Here is a 14711-nt window from a genome sequence, read left to right on the forward strand (position 1 = left end):
CCAAGTGAGTTTGAGCCACTTACTTGTTTCCTAAAGAAATGCTTTTCAAAGATTTTCTTTCCCCACTATTGCTGTTTCCCCATTATTTCATATTTATGCAATACAAAAGCCATGGCCAGCATTATGCAGGACCAGTGGGCACTCCCAAAGCCCCGGCACCCCTTTAGCTCCTATTAAATGAAAATGAATCATATCCTCTGTAAAGAATCCACTGTGGTTCGTAGAACCCTATGAACACTATGTAAAGCCCTAGAGCTGGAAGGGACTGAAGAAGCTGTCTTATCTAATACCCTCATTTGGTCAATGAGGAAAGTGAGTCCCAGAGAAGTTAAGTGACTTGTCCAATGTCACACAGGGAGTGTCCCAAGTAAGATTTGAACCCAAGTCGTTTGACTCTGCAGCTAGTGTTCTGTCCAATGTATGAGGTGGTCTCAGAGACAGACCTTCCTCTCTGCAATAAAGCCATTGGGACAAGCTCTAAATAAGGGCCTTTATTTCTAGGATTTGTTGAAAAATACATTGTAGATAAACCAAGAGATGGACTCCATGGACCAAACAGATGGAGGGCTGAGTGAGCTCCTAGATAAGTGGGATTTGAGGGGGAGGATTTTAAGGCTGAGGGCTGGCTGGTCATTTTTTCCATTAGTAGTCTGGTAACTAAGCACCCCCTCTCCCATCTCCTCTTCCTCCTCCCCTCCATCTCCTTCCCCTCCCCCAGTCCTTCTCTCCTTACCACAGGAAGTGGAATCATTCCATTAGTATCCAGAAGCCATTCTTTGAACTGCATGGCCAGAGCTTCCTTCCGCATCATACCCACACAGATCTTGATTTTGCTGATATGTTCTCTCTGCTCTTGCTTTTCGTTGACTTCTTTCTTCATCTTGAATACTCTAAAAGATATAGGCATAGAGGATCGGGAAGCCACTCCATCTGACCTGGCTGAGAACGTGTGAGTGTTGAGCATCCTTCAAGCTCCTGTTTCTCCCCAGCAAAGAAACCTTCCCTAATCATTCCAGTCCTTGGGAATCCCTGCCTCTTCAAATCCCCTCTAGCCCCTGTCCCTATCACTGATTTAGTTCAATGCTTAGAATTAGAAAGAAGCTTGGAGATCATCATGCCCAACCCTTTCATTTTACAGATTAGGAAACTGAGGCGCAAAGACATTAAGTGATTTGGCCAACATCACATACATAGTCATTAGTAGAGGTGAAATTCAAACTCAAGTCCTCTGACTCCAAAACCCATACTCTTTCCACTATACTCTATACCCTTTATTATACAACTATTCATGTGTTTATTTTTTATCTCCGCAACAAGGTTATAGCCTCTGGACCTTCTGATTTTTTGCAGCAGTGGTCCTAATTCTCTTTATGATTAGACTGACTGTTCCAACAGTGGCCCCCACCACCTTCCCCGTATCAGATCTATAGAGGGTATCATGGATGTGGAAAAGGGAGGTCACAAGATCCCATAATCCTAGTTTTAATGTTGAAGTCACCTTACAGGCCATTGAGTCCAATCTCCTTATTTTATAAACGAGGACATGAAGACACCAGGAGGGTAAGTGACTTGCCCAAGGTCACACAGGTAGTAAGTGTCTGAAATGAGATTCAAATTCTGTTCATCCTGCCTCCCAATCCATTACCTTCTCTACAACAGAGACGGTACATCATGATCCCTAAGCTACAAGCTACTTCTGTTTCTTTGCCTCACAAAGCACAGCAGCAGAAGTACACAGTTGGTTCTCAATAACCATTTTTGAATGCATAAATTAATTGCTTGCTCCTTGCCCCAAAGAGACTAAGTCATTTAACCTCTCTGGGTCTCAGTTTCTTTCTCTGTAAAAAGAGAGGTTTGGAATTGACAGTTTCTAAGATAACTTCCAGCTCTCAATCTAGGCTCCCAGGAAAGAGTGTGATTCAATCAATTGTTATCAATTCAATTCAATTGACCAATAAGGATTTATTAAGTACCAGGTACAGTGCTTAGTACTGAGGATGCAAAGACAAGTTAATAAACACTAAGGGCCAAATATGTCCCTTGCATGGTATTAGATACTAGGGATACAAAAACAAAGTGTTCCCCACCCTCAATAAGCTTACATTCTACTGTGGGGTGGGGGGGGGAGAGACACAACGTATAGACAAGTCAATATAAAGTATTTATAAGGTAACATTTCAAGAGGGAAGAGTGCAAATAACTAGGTGAGGGGAATCAGAGATGGAATGTTCCAAATGGGGAACAGTTGGCATGCAACTTGGACTGGAGCATAGGGTGAATAAGAGGGACTAGCATGACAGGGGAACCCGAAGGGGAAGGACTTGAAGAGCTTGGTTGAGAATGTCTTATTTCATCCTAGCAGAAAGAGGAGATGCTTGAAGATTTGGGAGAAGGAGTCATGACATGAATGTTTAAGGAATGTTCAAGGAACATCAGTTTGGTAGCTGCTTGAAGGATGCTTTGGAGAGGGAACAGAAAAGAGAGGGAGGGAGACCTATGATGAGGCTACCGAAATAGTCCAAGGAAGAGGTAAACCAGGAGAGAAACTGTGAGGGAAGAAGAGAATGGAAGCAGAGATGGGATGAAAAGATTTGACAGCTGACTGGATTTGGTGATTGAGAGAGAAGGAAGAGTCAAGGGTGATAACAAGTTTGCGAACTCAGTGGCTTGGAAGGATGGTGTATCGACTGAGACTGAGACGGGGAATTTGGAGAAGGGATGAATTTGGGGGGAAATACACTTGGTTCCTACCAAGAGTCCCTACTTAACAAATGGAGAAAGTGCTATATGTAATCTAGGACAGTTTTCCAAATTATGGGACATATTCCCCTGGGGGCAGGAGACCAGCTCAGGAGCAGCCTGAAGGAAACAAGTATGTATTAAGCACCTACTACGTACTTTTACAAATATTATTTCATTCCATTTTCACAACAATCTTGGAAAATAGGTGCTATTATTATCCCCATTTTATAGTTCATGAAACTGAGGCAAACAGAGGTTAAGTGACCTTCCCAGTGCCACACAGCTAGTAAGTGTATGAGGCTAGATTTGAACTCGGGTCTTCCTGACTCCACACCCAATGCTAAAATTATTGGATATTTCTGAGCATTACTCCTGCATAAATTTATCTACTTCTTTTTTTCAGTGAAAACAAAATTCAAATAAAAGTGAACAAAAGTAAGACAAGCATAGAGAATTCTATCCAACTGACCATAAAGATACCTCAATGCTTACTTAATATAATTTGATTTAGAGGCAGTTAGGTGACTCAGTGGATAGAACGCTGGACCTGGAGTCAGGAAGAACTGAGTTCAAATCCAGTCTTAGACAATGACTAGCTGTGGGATTTTGGGAATGTCATTTCACCTCTGTTTGCCTCAGTTTCTTCATCTGTAAAATGGGGATGATAATAGTACCTGTGTCCCAGGGTTGTTGTGAGGATCAAACGAGAAAATAATTATGAAGCACTTAGTGTGGTGCCTGGCACATAGTAGGTGCTATATAAATTCTAGCTGTTAGCTATTAGTGCCATAATATTATTATTGTTTGAACCCAATAGAATTTGAGCCGTACATATTTAATCTCAGTGTGAATAAGATATGCCATTGTAACCATCAACTGGCTTAGGCTCACGATGCAGATTCATTGGGTAGTCACACTGTGTGCTGCATTTGCAAGTAATTTTAAAGTTAAATGATCTTTGTGTGGAAGTTTAAAACATCTTAATATTTGTAATATTTCTCAACATCATTCATTTTGGCAAGTATAATATAATAAGCTGGTTTCCCAGAGAAACCCTGCACCTTTTTAGAAACTGAAGTAACTTGGGACTGGTTATAGAGAATCATTTGTGATCTTCAACAATTAAAGTCAAATTAATTGTCTTAAATTTTTTGTCTATGATTTTTTTTTTTTTTGCTTTTAGGCAATTGGGGTTGAGTGACTTGCCCAGGGTCACACAGCTAGTAAGTGTCAAGTGTTTGGGCTGAGGCCGGATTTGAACTCAGGTCCTCCTGACTTCAGGGCCGGTGCTCTATCCACTGTGCCACCTAGCTGCCCCTGTCTATGATTTTCAAAAGTAAAATAATATCCCTTCATAGAGGACAAATACGTAACGGGTTTCAGAAAAAGAGTCACTGACACCACTGAGGCCGTGAAGACACACAGACAGTTAAGACAATGTAAGTGACAGAAATACAGAAACGCAAAATAAAAGGTCCAAACCCAGAAAAGGCCATTTTTCTGTTTATCACTGGGATTCCCATGTACTGTTAGGGATGCAGAGCAAAGACCACTGGTGTTCCCTTTGGACAAAAGCTTTAGTCCCAGATAGCATGAAACCTAATAAACTTAAATGATGTTCTGAAAGTGGACACTCAGCATACGCTGGCAAGGCAAGAGAATCTATCCATAGAAAATTAGATGCTTTTAATGAGTGAAAATTAATTTTTCAAAAGAACTATGTCTTTAAATTCAACAGGATCAAAAGGGGTCCTTACTTTTAGCAACTTGATAGCTAGAGACCACAGTGGATAGAGCACGAGGCCTGGAATCAGGTAGACCTGACTTCAGATCTAGCCCCATACACTTACTAGGTATGTGACCCTGGGCAAGTCACCTAACTTCTGTTTGCCTCAGTTTCCTCATTTGTAAAATGGTGATAATGGAACCTACCTCCCAGGTTGGTTGTGAGGATTAAATGAGAGAATCTATTTAAAGGACTTAGTGCTGTGCTTGGCACATAGTAGGTGCTTAAAAATTCTTCCCCTCCTTTCCTCATTCACACACACTAAGCAGGAATGTGACTATGTCCATTTCTCCTATTTTCCATTAAGGTTATTCTCCATTTATGCATAGACCATTCTTACAGAGATGAGAAAGTGGGCATACTAATCACTTCTTACTATTCTTTTCTTATAATAATACTATCCATGATACCCAGTTGGTATGAATTTCCCCTTCTTTGAGATATCACAAAAATTGGTCCCTGGATATTGTCAAATTTTGTGGCCTCCAGAATTAATTTCCTCTGCATGTGGGGGCCATCTCCAGTCATCCTGATATATATCTTGCCACTGGACCCAGATGGCTCCGGGGGTGAAAGTGAGGCTGATGACCTTGGATGGCCCTCCCTCACTTAAATCCAATTCACTTGCAAATCACGGCATCATCTTTCTGATGTCATGGTCCTCTTTGAGAATGAAGAACATACATAAATATGAACATGCACATGTATTTTGCAAGGTGTGTTCACCTTTCCCAACTACATTTTCTTGAGGGCCATTTCTATTTAATAGCATGATGGATGCTGAACTTTTAGAGGTTAAATACCATGGTCTATGCATATATTGAAAATATTACCACAGCTAGGAGGCCAAAGGGTTTGGAAGAGAACAAAAATAGATTAGAAATTGAGCAAAATTTCCAGCATTTCTATAGCTATCTTGCCTCATCATTCATAATAGCGGATACTATGTCAAATAATGATGATGACAGCAGGCATCTTAGTTTTACTCATGATTTAACAGTAGAGTTTCCAGTTTTCCCCCATTACAAATAATACAAGCTAGCCCTTGGTTTGTAGATAAATGTTTTTGCTCACATTTTTAAAAAGCATTGTCATTTCTATATGATAGGGGCTGAATTTTATCCCTGACTATGGGAACTAATGTACAAGCTGAGTAAGAACTGAATGATGGCATCGTAATGGGTAAATCATTAGAGCTATCTGGCCAACTATAAAGGGCTGAGGATCATTTATTATAGAGTTATCACTAAATCATGGCTATTTACCCCAGAGTCTTTTTAATTAGTCACTTAATTACCCAGCCCTGGTGAAGTGTGAAAATGAGGTGCCTGGTCTAGTTTCTTCAGCCAACTCTCACAATGGCTACTAAGCAGAAGGTACTTTGATACCCAGGAAATGACGTCCTTGTGTTATTTTGGATGTATCATTTTGCACAACAAAACAGAATGGAGGATGGCTCAATTATCTCCAGAATCTGGCATCATCCACATAGCCAACATGGATCATTTGAGTTTTTTAAAAACTCCACCAATCTGGCAATGAACAATACAAATAGGACCAAACTGAAAATGAGGAGAAAAGGTTCTATTTCCACCTCCTAATAATTTCTTGAGCAAATCGATTTCATCTTTTAACATGTTTACTCTTCCATGATTACTCATATTTTTCAATATAAATTGCATAAAATTTGTCTACATATGGAACATTTTCAAAAATTAAGTAGATAATGACTATTTTTAGATGATTACAGCTCTCTGAGAACAGAAGCCAAAATGGAAGTATTATCTTATGTTGTCAGAATTTGATCCCCATAGCAGAAAATTGCAAGAGCAGGAGGGCGGCCTCCTTGATTTTGCACTAAAAAATGGGGTAGAATGAGGACCAAACATCTTTCAAGTTTTTTTTTTTGAGGCAATTGGGGTTAAGTGACTTGCACAGGGTCACACAGCTAGAATGTGTCTGAGTTGAACTCGGGTCCTCCTGACTTCAGGGCCAGTGCTCTATCCACTGTGTCAGCTAGTTGCCCCTATCTTTCAAGTGTTTAAGAAGTATGAAAGTATTGTCATAATAATGATAACCCTGCAGAAGATGATCTTACATTCCAATACGTTTATTTAACTACAAAAAAGAGTCATTTTATCAGAATGTGCAAAAAATCTGCAGGACATCAAAGAATAATAGCAGTATAGTGGTTTTTCATGGACTGTTTCTATCTAAACCACATTGAAAACAACCAGAAGAACAAGATAATAATAATAATTAATAATAATAAGCATTAGCATTCAGGGAGGTCACAAAATTGCTGCCAAAAAGTCATTTGGAAACCTCCCAATGCTTCACCAGACTGTGGTCTGGTTAGTCCAGGAATAAACCGATTACCAAATATATAATAGGCCTTCAATTATGCATAATGGGTAGGAAATTGATGTTTTGGTTAAATGACTACAGTTTTAAGGATATAATAAGTCCTCAATCAATATTTTATTATTTGATTGCTTATTTAAGGAACATTGATTGAGTGTAAACAGTGTGCCTGGAATCTCTTCAATATTGTACCTGTAAATTGTACGAATTTTGCCCATGGAGGTTATGTGTATGTTCACCTAGGTTTGTCCACATGCAGCTCATGGGGAGGCATGCATAGATATCTCTGGACTCTTGCCAATTTCTCTCCAAAGGAGATTTTGATTCCAGCCAGGAAGGTTGCAGGAAATTAAGCTACAAATCCTGGCCCATTTTGCTCTCAAGAGAAGAGATAACAGACTAGAATTATATCTCTCCCCCTAAATATTGCTAGCCTAGAGGAAATGAATTTTGAGTTCAAGACACTCTTCCTTAATTGGGAAGAAATGCTCCCAGCTTTATCAAAAGGCTTGACTGCTTCCAGGCCAGTTACACAAAGACAGTAGTGAATAGCAAACAAAAGCATTTCTCCAAGTCAAGAGAAAAAAAAACTGAGAGGAGTTGTACAGATGAGAATATTCCAGACAATGCAGAGTGAATGAGCTCTCCTACTGAAAGGGAGGTATCTCAGCTCCCAGTCTCACCAAAGGAGAAATTCCTCCAAGTTTATGATGCAGCAAGCTGGAAATAGGGACATGTTCAAGGTTCTTCTACGTGTTGGCTTCTTCCCAAAGTTTTTTCTCTTTCCCTCTATATGCAGAAGTAAAACTCTCCTCTCCCAAGCTCTCACCAACTCTGCCCCTAAGAAGGTAGAGTATGGAGTCATCATTCTTTTGACCAATAAGGCAAGTCTTAAGCATATGCCTATGCTTGAGCCCAAGGTTGCATACCATTTAAATCTCATTTAGCAACCTTCTCTCTTCAATGATCCCCCTCTCTCTTTTCATCTTCAGTTTTATCTTCTGGTTCCTTCCTCCCTGCCTATAAACTTAACTCTTCTCGGTGTTCTGAGAAATAGCTAACAAACATGCAGAGAGAAAACCAGATCCCAAACTCAGTGCAATATTGCATAAGCAGACTCCCATAAACCAGGAGTTAAAGCAAAAAAAATATCTCAGAGACATTTCCAGGTTCAGCACAGACTCCCCAGCAACTGTGAGGTCACAGAAAATCCTATTCCTAATCTTGAGCATTCTAGACCTTCCTCCTAGAGGCCAAGTTTTTATGTCATGTGACAGATTAATTTTCTATCCTGAAACTCTAAGTGAGGTTTTGAGGATGATGTGGAGGGGAAAAAAATCTGGATTTGGGGTCAGTAGAATTCTGGCTGTCTGACCTTGATGCCTGGGTGACCTTGTTCCAGTTCTTTGCCCTCTTTGCACCTCAAATCTTTATCTACAAATGAAGAGGTTGGAATCAATGATTTCTATGCTTCTTTCCCACTCTAAATCTATGATCCTATGATTACTGTACCACAATGAATGAACATGAACTGTCATGATGCTTAGAGTTCAGTTTGAGGGTAAAATAACAAAAAAAGATCCAGTTTTGATCTCTCTATACACTATGTGTGTCAAATGATGCTTAAAAAAAATTATTCCTGGGGCAGCTAGATGGCACAGTGGATAGAGCACTGGCCCTGAAGTCAGGAGTACCCGAGTTCAAATCCGGCCTCAGACTAAACACTTGACACTTACTAGCTGTGTGACCCTGGGCAAGTCACTTAATCCCAATTGTCTTTTAAAAAAATTATTCCATCTTCTTCTTTTCCTCGGAAAGATGAGGGATGAATAGGTGCAATATGTCCTACGTGCTGTTAGCCATGCTTGGTGTGTCATTTAATTCTTCTGTAGTGAGACTGAGGCTTTTCCCTGAGCAAAATACAGTATAAAAGTAATATGTCCTTGCTGCTGACACCCATGCATGTTAAAGACAGGAATGGGGCTGGGAAGGTAGAGAACACTGACACTGCTTCCTTAGGTTACCTTCTGTCCTGGCTCAAATACATTTGCACCTAAACCAGAGAGGATCTTGAAAGTATGTAAGAGTGTCTAATAATCCATTGAGTAGTTTCCTGCAATGGAAGGCTTTGATCTTCTGTAGAGAAGTAAGGGTCAAAAAGGAAAGACCCAACCATAGCTTAGGGCCAACCCATCTAGCCTTTGTTAGTCGGGTATGGTGACTACTACTAAAGGGCTATCAGTTGGCCTTTACCAGATAGAGGTTATAGTTCTTGAGCACTAGCAGACTAAAGCTGTTGCCTGACCATCCCAAAAGATATGATTCCAGAAGACAGCAAGGAGTATTGCCCAGCAGAAATACCAATGGAGTGAGAGAACAGCCAAGACTGGGACAAGACCAGCCAAGCCCCATGGAGAAGCTGTAACCAACAAGGAAGAGGGTGAGCAGCAGGAATAAGTGGTTCTGCAGCATCAGAGGGACCTCGGACGCAGGATCTTTGTACAGGCTTACTCTTTTCAGGGATTCAGGGCTTATTTATAGGAGAACATGCCCTAGTGGGGTTTTTTGGGGGGGGGGAGATTTTCTTTACAAATTATCTTTCTCTACCATTTTAAAAAATGCCTTTGCTTTGAATAGTATCTTTCCTCTGGCTGACTAATGAAAAATTGAAAAAAACACCAGTGGGGGCTCATAAACTATCATTTTGAGTGAATAAGAAGCTATATAGTACTTTGAATATGGGGTAGATATTCTGAGGGCCCCCTATGTGACAGAGGGATGCCCATCATGCCATATATACATCACAAATGAAAGTTCACTGGGATACGCAGTATATGCAGAAATGATTTTCATGTTAATAACCAAAAAAAATCCCCAAAATTAATTTTAAAGTATTTCTTCTGCTTACCCACTCACTCTTCTTAGCATAATTTCAGCTTTACTGGATTCAGGAAAGACTGATATTTAGAACAGATTGACAAGATGATTGACAGCTAAGGATATTGCTAGAGTAAGCATTGATGGGATTTCCTGATATAAGGCAAGCACGAGGCCTTGGCTCAGCGTTGAGTATCAGCTGGCTTACAGTATGAGCAGACAGACATCTGTCTAGGAAGTCACAATTGTGGGATGCAGTTACTGGGGAGATCCACACATGGATGAGATGTTCTCTTTGACTTGCCAAGTCTTTGTACTTATATCTTCCAAGAATTAATTAATCCACTAGACCAAGGTTTTCTGCAATGCAGCAAGTTCATCACCTACAGGAGTATGTGGACAAGTAGAGGGGCCTTTGCTCCTTTTCTTCGCATCCCCAGAGTCAGAGATGCCACATTTCTAATAGAAACACCCCCAGTGAATGTGGTTTGTCACTCCATATGAGCTCGACAGAAGCTGCTCTCATATTTGTTGGCAGCATCTCATTCTCAGCTGGCTAGGGGAACTACATGCATATCCTTAAAAACTGAGGCGTCAAGGGTAGTCATTCAGACTGACGTCTTTCTCTTCCAATTAGTTGTCACAGAGAAAGTGGTTTTTAAAAATAATCTTTCCACGATTTGTCCCTATTTGCACTGAGTACACATTCATATTCATATTCAATAGTCTATTACTAGTCCTAGAAGGTTGATAAACTAGACTGAGGAGGAAAAAATCTCTAAGCCACATTTCTAGGTTCATCACAGACTCCCCAGAGATTAGAAGATGTTGGCAAATCCCATTTCTGACCTTAGGAATTCTAGACCTACCTTTCTGCTACAAGCCTGATACATTTTATAGCTTCTATATCAGAACTAGCATAGAAAAGGCAGTCATCTGTATTGAAGTTTGAGGAATATAGGGAGGGTTCTGCATCCCACAATTATATTAGTCTGAATAGAAAGTAAGCTCCTTGAGGGCAGAAGCTATTTCATTCTTGTCTTTGTAGCACTAGAACCAAACACATTGCCTGGCATACATAGGTGCTTAATAAGTGCTTGATTCATTCCTTGGATATTGGCTCCTCCAAATCTGCCTAAAAATTGAGTGTGGCCTATAACCAGCTTCATTTTTGGCTTGCATTTATTAGCTTCAATTTATCTGTAATCTCATCATCAAGAATATTCTTTCCAATGGTACAAACTACAACCCCAAAATACTCCACATGAGGTTCACCCAAAGTGCTAGGGGACCTTCTTTTTCTGGTGTACCGCTTAAAAAAGGGGTACCAATGCAACACAAAATTAGAAGAAGAAAATGAGAAGATATGGTATATAACTAAAACAGCTTCAATTCAATGTATTCAAATAAACTATTGGTACCAAAGAATGGGAAATGGGCAAAGGAACAGATATCAGCATAGACTACCATTGCTTGCTGTGGGAGCTCAAGTGATGCGAAGCAATGACCACAACAGGAAAACCAAAAGAACCTATGAACCTTGCTCTGCCACTTGCTACCTCTGTGATAAGTCTCCCCACCTTCCTCCTAGCAACAAGCCTCTTGGCTTCTCTGGGCCTCATTTTCCCCATCTGTGAGATGAGGATGTTGGATCTGATAACTTCTAAGATCCCTTCCAGCTCTGTATCTATGATCTTATGAAATCTCTGCATCCAGCAAATTGATACCTCCTTGTCAAGTGGAGCAGATCAATGATCCTGGGAAATGCTGATTTAGAATATAAACTCATTAGCAAAATTTTACAAAGAAGCAGCACTGCCTCCTAAAACAATAAAAACAGGAGAGGGAAAACCAAGTTTTCAGAAAGCTTGGAATGAGACCCAATTACACCAGGTTATTACAAGAATGTTTAAGAATGAAACTGGAAGGAGAAAAACAGGTCAGAGATTTAAAAAAAAAAGTCTGTTGAGAGTTCTACAAGAATCTATTTTCTCCAGCAGTGACAGTGAAGCTTCCGCTTTTGGACTCCAGCGTCACAATCTCTAAATTCCCAATTTCATTACAGAAAACATATTGTAAGGGTAGTTGGACCAAATTAAAAATACACAGAGTGGGCCTATGGTGGAGGCAGTGCCATTTTGAGGGAAATGAGGAACAGATTCTTAAGATATACGAAAGAGAATGGCAAAAATCATGGACATTATTACTATTGAGAAAACGTTATCAAAAAGATGTCAGTAACTACTGGTATATACACCTACTATCTCATCATCTCTGTAAAATTTATGAGAATAATTTACATATGTATCAAAAGCGTTCTTGATAAAGATGAAAGAAGAGATGAGGCAGGCTTTTTACAAACAATATTCTAAAGCAGACCGTTACTGTCACACGATTGACTGAAAGGTACAGTGAATATAAGGCCCTACAGCATTTGCTGTTGGTTGACCTTTTTTTAAGGGACATTTTTAAGCTAGGCAGCTGGCATGGTGGATAGAGTGCTGCAGTTGGCGTCCAAAAGACCTGAATTGGCATTACACCTCAGACGTTCACTAGCTGTGTGACTATGGGCAAATAATGTAACCTCTCTGTGTCTCATTTTCCAAATCTGTAAATCAGCTCTAATAAGATAACATATGTGAAGTGCTTTACAAATCTTAAAGCACAAATAAACAGTGGCTATTATTATTGTTGTTATTATTATTAAAAAGCATTTGAATCGGTAAAGCAAAATACCATCTCTAAGGTTCTTTTCCAACAAGGCATCATTCGTGAACATGTTAATATCATTATAAAGTCCTCAAAAAGACACAGTAGTAATGATTTTATTCCAGAGTCCTAATGTTTAATATCAATATATTAATAATATGCCAAGGGTATTCAATCATGGTGATTGTATAGGGAACTCCAGGGTGAGGAGGTCCTTATACTCGGCAGGATGACACCTTCTCTGCAACTTACAGCCTCAAAGAGTTGCCGGGGGGCACTAGACAGCACTTGAACCCAGATCTTCCTTGCCTCCATTATACCATGCTGTCTTCTATATCAAGGAAGCCATGAAAGAGGGAGATATGGGTTCATTGTTTGAAGTTGTAATGGAGGTCCCCTGGAATAGTCTCAGTGAAAGAAGGATTCATTGGTGAGGTTCTTCAAATGCTCTTGTTGGCAGATTGTGTCATGTGACTTATTTTAAGCCCTTGAGCAGTATAGAACCTCCTAAGTTAGATCCATAATCATTCAAAAAGAGTTTGGCCCAACTATCTACACAGCAAAAACCAAACGGATGAAAAACATATGTATGATGTCCATTTGGAAGGACAGCCAAAAAGCTAGTCCATCCCACAGATGAAGCAGATAGATAACGGGTTTGGGTTCACGTCTATAGGAAGGAGATGATGAGCTGGACCCAGAAGGAAATGTATTTGGGACATTGTGCAGCATTTTCAGGGAACCCAAAGTTCTGTCTGAAACAAAACCCCCTCTTTTTGACTCTTCTTCAAGTGATACTACCGGATGGCATATCCCAGAATGCCACAGTCTCTGAGGAATCAAACCGGTGGATCAATCAAACAGCAGAGGAAAGCCTCATGGAGAGATCAATAGATTGCAGCCCAATCCCAGTGATGAAATTGACTACTTCCTCACCAAAAAAAAAAAAGTGCAGATAAAGTTATCACTGAAGAAATAAAGGCTCCATCATGTAACAAACACTTGGAGGCTTCATTTTAGTGGTATAACTAATACAACTAACAGTTAGCACTTATGTACAGCACTTGAAGGTTTCATTTGATCCTTATAATGACCTTGTGAAGTAGGTGCTAGAGTTATCTCCTTTTTGCAGATGAGGAAACTGAGGCTCAAAAAGGCTTAGGGTCAGCCAGAGGCAAATTTTGAACTCAGGTCTTCCTACTCAGAGTTCAGCATTCTATCCACTAGTCAGAGGCTACCAGAATGGCATCACTCCAATTCAGTGTCCAATACATGAAATTCTACCATTAGATAGACATTCCTATGGATTTCTCTGCTTTAAATATTCTTTCTTTTTGGTAATTTTTGGTAAATTTTTTTATTTTCAACTTAAATACAAAATAACAAAAGAAAAAGGAAACATTGCCATGTACACAGCAGATCACAAGAGAGGATTCACAATAAATTTCCATTTCAAGGAAACCTACATGATAAATACTACAAGTTATTTTGAACGCTGCCCAGCTTTTCTTTGCTTCCTTGTTGGTCTTCTTTTGTTCTCTGCTGTGCACTTTGTACTTTATCCCCCCCCCCCCTTTAAATATTCTTGGTAGACTAATTCATTAAACTGATTTACACTAAGGTACTAAATGGCTCCTCAGATCGGTTTTCCCTTTAATAAGAGAGGCCCTAGACAGATAAAAGCAGCTTTAGTGTTGGGGGGAGTGACAAGAGTTCTGGACCCATCTGTCAAGGCCCATGGCCAAAAGCACTCTAAGGGTATCAAATATCAGAACTCGGCATCATGTAGTGATATTTTGTTTCTGAAAATAGCTAGGTCATGCTATGAAAGCTGTTCTAAGTGAGCAAAGATGTACTGTCTTTGGATACAAATTAGAGATGATTCTCTTTTTGTTCATGTTCGTACTCAAAGGCTGGCAACCAAGAATTCCAAAGAACTAGAGGGTTTAATTTAAGGTAATTGCACAATTTAATGATATTGCCTAAAGATAAGGCAGTGATAGCCAAAAAAGAAAAAAAGTCAAAATCAATTGGGACCAATGGTTCCCAAAGGGAATGCAACCTTTTTTCTTTGATGCTAATTAACTTGAAGACCTCTATTTCCAACCTCCTCCTCCACCTTGGGTTAGACTGGGGAAAACGCAAGTGATCGGTTATTTCGGAATTTTTTTTAAAGCCTCACCATTTTCTATTACAAAACCCGGGCACCTGAACTGCAAGCCAGCAGGCACCA

At 39.9% G+C, this 14711-nt stretch overlaps 1 protein-coding gene across 1 annotated transcript in view; it reads right to left on the bottom strand.

Annotated features, from left to right (window-relative positions):
• Positions 1-14711, bottom strand: part of EFCAB5 (EF-hand calcium binding domain 5) — a 136636-nt gene that overhangs the window by 94442 nt on the left and 27483 nt on the right. Inside the window, 1 exon segment of the mRNA XM_020963301.2 lies at positions 734-890. Within this exon segment, the coding sequence (XP_020818960.1) occupies positions 734-890 (157 nt within the window).

This window comes from Phascolarctos cinereus, unplaced genomic scaffold, assembly GCF_003287225.1.
Source record: "Phascolarctos cinereus isolate Bilbo 61053 unplaced genomic scaffold, phaCin_HiC Scaffold_5;HRSCAF=322, whole genome shotgun sequence".
Classification (NCBI taxonomy): domain Eukaryota; kingdom Metazoa; phylum Chordata; class Mammalia; order Diprotodontia; family Phascolarctidae; genus Phascolarctos; species Phascolarctos cinereus.